Raw genomic sequence first — 7,977 nt, 5'->3', positions numbered from 1 at the left:
CTTTATTGAATTTGAATGACAGAAATATTGATTGCACATTAGATAACCTATAACTGCCCAGTCCAATGGAAAAAATAATTTCCCAATGCATTTATGCATTTACCACCGCAGTAGCAGTGAATGACTTGATGGGCATAGTACTTTTCGGGTGCTAGCATAGCGCTTGTGCCTGACCCTTGCTCGCAGCATCGTGTTTTTTTTTTTTTCCCTTTTTCCCCGCCGCAGCCCTCAAATCGTAAGCTGGATAAACACATTCTTATTTTAGGTTAAAATGCGGATCACAGCCACACAAGTGGACACACAAGCACCTACCGAAGCAGAGTGTACGCTACCTCTTCAATGTACAAATATACATTGGACGTTGCAAAATGGTCATTGTTGGGGGAAATAAAATACCGGTAAAATAAAACATAAAAACTGTGCGCCCCCTCCTACAATTCCAGACATTCTGAGACATGAATATCAAAAGCTAAATGAAATACGTTCTAAGACTTTATATTTTACACAGATCTTTAAAAATGGTGGTTGCAATCATCGTATACCTGCGTCTGGACCAATGGCTGTACACCTACGTCACAAGGTTCCTATTGCGCTGCGAAAGTACCTACCCTGAAGTAGGAGCTAAGAAAGCCCCTCAAAACAGCGTTCTAAGAACTATGATCGTTCTAAGTTCCTGCGGTGCAAACATGCGAAAAAGGGGGTACTTTCTCCAACAGTTCTAAGAACTATGGAAAAGTTCCTCCAGTGCGAAAGCGCCTATTATCTCTCTCTCTCCTTTACAATGCACCATTTGGATGGATACACACAGTGAGTTTGGAAGTCACCGCACCCTTTCAGTGGAGGAAGAGAAAGAGGATCTGCTGGAGTGCCGTTCCTCTCCTCCTCCTTCTCCTTTCTTCTCTGCCATCCTGGCAGCATTCCAGCCAGCCACCTGTGATGACGCTGAGGAGGCCTGGCAAAGTCACATCAGTCAGTTGGTGTCTGACAATGATGGCTCCTGTGCCATTTACACTTTTCATATCTTCTCCGCCCTCTTCCAGGTAAAATCAGACCCCCTCTGCAGTACATTACATCAATAACTTGTTCAATTATTCAGTTATTAAGTATCTCTTGGTAAAGAATTGTCATAATTTGCATGACAACTACCAGTATATATCGCTGATCTTTTTGAAATCAGTGCTTTTGTTTCCATGAAGGCTGAAATCAACCTTTATCAAATTTAGCCCCAATCCAATTTAATCTTAATAAAAGAGGAAAAAATGACATAACCTTGATGAACATTGTCAAGACTACCAAAGATGAGTATACAGCATGTGTTTGTTAGATGAGTAAGACAGAGGTCCCGCCCGCCCTGAGCTGGAGGGACTTTGTCAACACCTGAGGCCTGATGTAACAAAGGGAACAGAGACAGAAACTGATCCTGTTTACAGCTCAGGCCATGAAGAATTTCTGAGTGCCATAAGAAAGGTGCACATAGGGTTAAAAGTATGAAAAGAGAGGACTGACTGCTACATAATCTCTGGATGACTCATTTAGCTGGTTTGCCTGGGTCTGCTGTGCTAAGCTGACAGAGCTGTAGTCCTTGGGTTCAATGGGCCACCAGTGTCTTTGACTCAATGTAACAACATCCTGGTCAGTTTTGGCGTGAGAATAACACACACTGTTCTGTTTTTCAGAGTATTCAGACCAAATTCTGCTCTTTAACCTGCGATGCAGCCAGTTACCTTGGTGACAGCCTGCGTGGTATAGGGACAAAGTTTGTGAGGTCATCGCAGATGCTGACGGCCTGCTCAGAGTGTCCTACACTCTTTGTGGATGCAGAAACTGTGAGTAGACGGTTTGTTTTTGATTTGCCACCCCTGCTGAAATGAGAACATTAATAATTTACACTGAAAATTTAAATAAGATAAAGTCTGAAATATTTCACTCAGTCATGCTTATTCTTGGAGCAGCAGTGGGCCTACAGCTTTTTCCACAGTGATCTATATAAAACGTGAACGTTAACAATCTGCATTAAACCCGAAAGTCCACCAGTCTATATAAATCTACCTGAAAGTAAACCATGATGAGTTGTCGCCACAAAAAAGTTTTGATGACTAGATCATATAACAGTGACTAGATTATGAGTTACAATAGTGACTAGATTATGAGTTATGACATGACAAGATTAAACCTGTAGACCCATCTCTTAACCAGTATGAATAGGTGCCCCTGTATCTTTGGTCAAATATTTCTGCCTGTTTCAGATCATCTCTTACGGACTTCTTGAGAAGATGAAATTTAGTGTTTTGGAGCTGCAGGAATACCTGGACACCTACAACAACAGGAAGGAAGCAGCAATATCCGTGTGTTTGATAAACCAATTTTTTTTTTTCTCCAATTATTTTGTTTTCTTGGTTCCTACATGAACTTTAGTTTCCAAGAATACCTCTTCCAGGGGTAGAGATTTCAAGTCAACTGATGATACTTGGAACATATTTTAGGTTTAGAGAAAATATTTTAAATTAAGTTTATATAAAAAACATTTCATAATAAACCCCTGACTGTTCACTAATGAGAGGATTTAAAGACAGATGTCTCAATATTAAAAAAGATTTGGGGAATATTATGGAGTTTTGAGAGATGGCATTCATCTTCTGAGTTCTAAAACAGTAACGCTGAATAAATTAAATTTGTCATGTGAGATACTGCAGATAGTTGTTTAACATTGTGACTCAGGCTAACAGATAACCTATTCTGATGAATGCCAGTGCCATAGGTTTGTGTGAAGATGACTGGCTGTGTCTGAGGCCTCATAGCCCTTTACAGGCAGAGACATGCAGCCTACACTGTGTTGCAGTTCCATCTGTTCTCTTATACACCACATCTTGATCCTCCTTCTCTCACAGTGGCTTCGTAACTGCAAGGCCACCTTTCCAAAATGCTGTGGGGAGGGAGAGATGAGGAGCCAGACCGCTGAATCTGAGGAGAGGGTAGGAGGTGTTCTTAACGCTCATAATGCCTCATCAAAAACATAATATGGTAGTCAGGTCCTCACAGTGCTGGCATTCTTTCAGGTCGGAGTACAAACAGCAAAAATTTGTTAATCTGATAACAGTTATGTGACCAGTTAGCATGACTATTTGTGCTGTGCACATATGAAATCTTACATTCTGAACAAACAATGTACCATATGCATGGCATGGTTACCAGTACATATATTAATATAGATTATGTGTATTAATAAAAATAAAAAGAATATTGATATTTTCAGTGATAATGGATCCAAATAAACAATGAAAACAGCCTTTCTGATGTGACTACTGATGGGAGAAACTTGGCTATTGTGGTTGTTTCAGATTCTGTTTCAATCTATCTTTTATATTTTCTGCCTTTCGATTACTGTGTGGTAGCTCAGTGAGTGAGATCCTTTCATTCCTCTGCACCTCTGACTCTTTAGCTTTGCACTTGTTTCCTAGCAACGCCAGACTGGCCCCACCCCACTGTCCTCATAAGAAATAACACAACCTCTGAGACTCTGCTGGGCTGGACAGAGTTTGGCTGAGAGAAAGAACATAGCTTGATAAATGGTTTCTAATTGACTTTCTGTCTCATTTCATTCTAGAAATAGATATTTGTTGAGAGATGTCACTGAGAAAGAAAAAAAAGAATTAAACATGAAAAGGTGTTAGAGGGACTTATCCGGTCCAGACCCTAAGGAAACTTACTTCTGCTCTTCATCTATATCTGAGCATTGATGTAATGAAGTTTTGATAGATGACGATGGACTTGCGTACTGTTTCTTATCTAGCTTATCCAGTTACCTAGCCAGCTCCTTTCTGGAGAATTCTGTGAACTCCCAAAAGGGTGCATGTACATAAGTAAAAATAACTCAGCAGAACTGCTGCACTGTTCAGTTCAACAGAGGACACAAGCTTTTGAAAGCTTGTTATGAGCTTTTCAGCTGTTTTTTTTCATCCAAATTGCTTCTTCACACTGTCTACCCATGCATGTGTCTTTTTATTACCTCCACTACCACCTCTGACTTCTCATATGAGCTTGCTAATGGATGCATGCCTTTCATTGATTTCCAAATCTTTCTCCCTCTTACCCCTCTCTTGTTTTGTAAACTGCCTGCTTTGTAGCAAATGGAATCTTTGGCAGTAAGTGAAACATTTATTCTATCCTTTCATCTTAGTAAAGTTCAAATGTTTCCTTGTTATATAGACCCTCTCAGTTTTTTTTATGTGTCTGAAAATCAATTTTTTCCTCTCTGCATTTTAATAATTGTCAGTCTGTGTCCTTATGAACATGATGAAAAAAAAAAAGCAAAAATGTTTTGAGGGGCACCCTCTAAAAGTTCTGACCGTTTATATTTTTACATTTTTGTGTTTGTTTAAAGAACACAAATACTCACAGTTGGGTGGTGTTTAATGCATCAAAGCAGTAGTCTGTGCAGTATATTTTATGTCCCCAAGGGTTTCACTGTCCCAAACAGAAACATGCATTAAGTAAAATTAATGTGTTCAGAACACCTCATCATGTTCCTAGAAATCTGCTGAAAAACAAAAAATAGCCACAATTATGTTTCCCTGATGTATAACACATTTCTTAAACATGGAGTTTATCATTTTGAATAGAGTTTAAGGCACTCAAACTGTGTTTGCAAACCATGCTGTCTTTGTCAAACTTGTTTTATTGAAGTATAAAAACACATGTTGTGTTTTATGCATTTAGTTTCATTAGGAGTTTCATTTGTACTGATTCACATGCTTAAGTCAGCATTTGAAAAATGCACTTGTGTTTTTTGTTTCTGTTATTGTGTTTAAAATCTGTCCTGATGATGTTTATTTCTCCCATTGTGAAGCAACTGGAGCTGTGTCAGCGACTCTACAAACTCCACTTCCAACTCCTGCTGCTTTTTCAGTCTTACTGTAAACTGATTGCTCAGGTCCATGTCATCAGCTCCGTACCAGAGGTAGACGCACTTTGCTGTTTGAATTTGTTGACTAATTTTGGTGTTGTTCATAGACATATTTCTGAATATTTTTTCAAACAAAAAACAGCCTCCTGCACTATTATACATGTTTGTCTTAAGGAGAATAAGTTGATATAAAGAGAGAACGTGAACAAATAAGTTGAGTTCTACAGGAACCAAGTCTGATACATACAAAAAGAACCAAGGTTTTTTTCCGTTTAAGTTAGTATGGAAGGACAAGCCTTCTTGATCAGTAAAGCTGATGTGTGAAGATCAGTAAAGATGTTTGGTGTAGAGTGTTTCTCGTTGCTCGGCTTGCTCATGTAGTGACTCTTTCCTGACTCCTTTAGCTTCTGAACATGTCCAAAGAGCTTAACGACCTGAGGAGAAACCTGCGAGAGGCAGCTGCCTCAGTGGCCCGTGACCAGGCTGTCCATGACAGATGCTCCTCTGAGCCCACCTCCTCTCAGCCCACCTCCGCCTTCTCTGAGCCCTCCACCACCTCCTCTCAGCCCATCTTCGCCTCATCTGAGGCCGCTGTGCAGGGCATCCTGGAGAGCCTGAGAGAAAACAGCTTCTCCACAGCCATCCGCTATATACAAGAGTGCAGGTAGAGCAACCACTGAAGGAAATGAATACTGCATGGTTAACACTAGCACTGTAAATTCAGTGAAGTTCAGTCATGATGGTGATGCTACTGAGTTTGATGAGTAGAGCGCCCATAGGAAAAATAATTATACTGAATATGGTAGGTAGGTTTATTTTTATAGTTAACACAGTAATGACTATGAATGACTACCAGTGAATGATAATTTTAATACTGATGATGATGAAGATGACAATGATGCTTGTGATGAAAGTAAAAGTAAAATGCTTGCACAGGAGACTATGGCCCAGTGACATCTTTGGAAGCAGCTCAGAGGACGAGACCCAGACCTTGCTCAACATCTATTTTCGCCACCAGACCTTGGGTCACACGGGCACGTTTGCTTTGGTGGGCTCCAAGCAGGACCTGTCAGAGATCTGCGGCAAGCTGATGGAGCTTAATGGAGAGATTCGGGACATGATCCGCCGTGCTCAGGGCTATCGGGCCATCACCGCCTTCCTCCCTGACTCCAGTGTTTCTGGAATCAGTCTCTGACAGAGCTCTCACGGTCACAGCCATAAGCCTTGTTTGACTTTCTGCTCCAGTTCAGGCCCCCTCCCTGCAGTCACTGCTGTGTTTACTAAGCCCCGCCCTCTCCATGGAACTGTGCTGCAGAGGAGCCAAAACAATCAGTCCTGTGTCTCAGGGGGGTGGTTAGACTCTGGAATCTCTACATGTTAAGCAATACCACAGGGAGCCAGTGGGAAACTCTAATGTAACTGACAAGCTTCAGTTTTTGTTGCACTAATGTTTATGGATGGTATGATACAGTTCCACCCTCTGTCTCTCAGCTCAGAGCTTCCCATCACACACAGTGAGGACATAACCAAGCTGAGTTTGTGTTTTCCTCTTCTGATCTCTGCTGTTTTAACTGTCAAGGGAAGATGTGCAATGCTTCACAAAAGTGAAAGACTTTTACTGTTTGTTTCTTGGATGAATGTTTTTGAACTTGTGTGCTTTTTAGGCTACTTGACTTGCAAACAAAATTATGCTGATGTTTTTTGTTTTTTTTTCTCTTCATGTTAGATGGAGCTGAGAGCAAGTATGTAAACTACATTTGTTTTGGGATGACCATGTGCACTGATTCACGCACGAACACGCGCACGCACACACACGGGTGTTTCATGTGATACATGCTGCAGATCTACTGTCACCTGGATGCTGACAAAGCTCTAGAAATCCATCACTTGCTAAAATGTCTTGTAACCTAACTATTGTTTGCTTTCTACTGTCTTTTTTGCTTCTAAGAGATTTATATATATTGAAGAGATGCTTTGAATGGATTAGTTTTATAGAACAAAACAAAGTATTCTGTCAGTATAAACTGCAAAGCATGCAAATCAGTGTACTATAAAAAGAATAGGAATATTTAAGAATAGAAGGAACTATTTTAACTTAAATTGCATTTGTATATAGTAAGTCATATGTCATATCCATGCTTTTAAGATTTTATTTTTATGGTTTTAATTTCATGTATGGCACAACAAATGTGTGCATGTAAGAAAAGAAAAAAACATGCAGATCTTCAGTGGCAATTGTTACCGTTTGTAAATATTTCTGCTTTTGTGTTGTGGCCCTTCAGATCTCTATTACAAAATAACAATGAGAATAATAAAAAAGATACATATTGCTGATGCCTGATAATGTCTTATTAAACTATACGGTGGAAACAATCATGAAGATTGTGTCAGGATCATAAAAACGTCCATAGACATTTTCCAGTCCTCCTTGTCTTTCCAACTCTTAATGGGAATCTAGGAATGCCCTGGTAAAAGTCTTGATTCCTGGTGAGTTTCCCTCATCAGCAGGTTTGTCCTTTCATGTCCTGACACTTGGCCAGGTCTCACATGATTAGCAGGTCAGGTTTTTGTAGTTGGAAGACAAATAGAGGGTGCGAAAACATGTTTGGGTATGTAAAAAAAAAAAAAAAAAAAAAAAAAGAAAGAAATTTGGGTATGTCTGCACCTTTAACAGCAACAGCAGCAGCAACAACAACAATAATAATATTACAATAGCATTTAAAGTTGATAACTGTTAACAAATAAAACTAATAAAAAGGGAGCGTGCCTTCCGGTCAGGAGGGTCAACAGAGCTTACGTCAGTGAAGTCTTATACTGCCCTCTGCCGGCGTACTGTGGGAGTTAATACGCCCACGCTAACCTGACTTCTATTGTTCCGCCAACATTTTATTTAAAGGATTTAAAGAAGAATTGTATTAAACAATTTTCTATACAGAGTTAATAAATGTATTTGTTGTCTCCCTTTGTAGTATAGACTTGACTGACGGTAAATTAACTTGACGTAAACTATATTCTTCGGCCCGTTCGTTTCTTATTCCCGCCCTCTGATGACGTATTCTGATTCTATTGGTTTA

The 7,977-nt window shown here is 39.9% G+C and overlaps 1 protein-coding gene across 1 annotated transcript in view; it reads left to right on the top strand.

Moving 5' to 3' along the window:
* frya (furry homolog a (Drosophila)) overlaps nt 1-6,098 on the top strand; it is a 79,811-nt gene extending 73,713 nt beyond the window's left edge. Inside the window, exons 55-61 of the mRNA XM_030778158.1 lie at nt 838-1,040; nt 1,677-1,826; nt 2,247-2,345; nt 2,889-2,972; nt 4,847-4,957; nt 5,308-5,567; nt 5,840-6,098. Coding sequence (XP_030634018.1) covers nt 838-1,040; nt 1,677-1,826; nt 2,247-2,345; nt 2,889-2,972; nt 4,847-4,957; nt 5,308-5,567; nt 5,840-6,098 — 1,166 coding nt within the window. The remainder of the gene's footprint in view (nt 1-837; nt 1,041-1,676; nt 1,827-2,246; nt 2,346-2,888; nt 2,973-4,846; nt 4,958-5,307; nt 5,568-5,839) is intronic.
* The last annotated feature ends 1,879 nt before the right edge of the window (nt 6,099-7,977 follow it).

This window comes from Chanos chanos, chromosome 6 (genome assembly GCF_902362185.1).
Source record: "Chanos chanos chromosome 6, fChaCha1.1, whole genome shotgun sequence".
NCBI lineage: Eukaryota > Metazoa > Chordata > Actinopteri > Gonorynchiformes > Chanidae > Chanos > Chanos chanos.
Note: the sequence above shows the minus strand (reverse complement) of the source record. Positions and strands in the feature narration are given on the sequence as shown.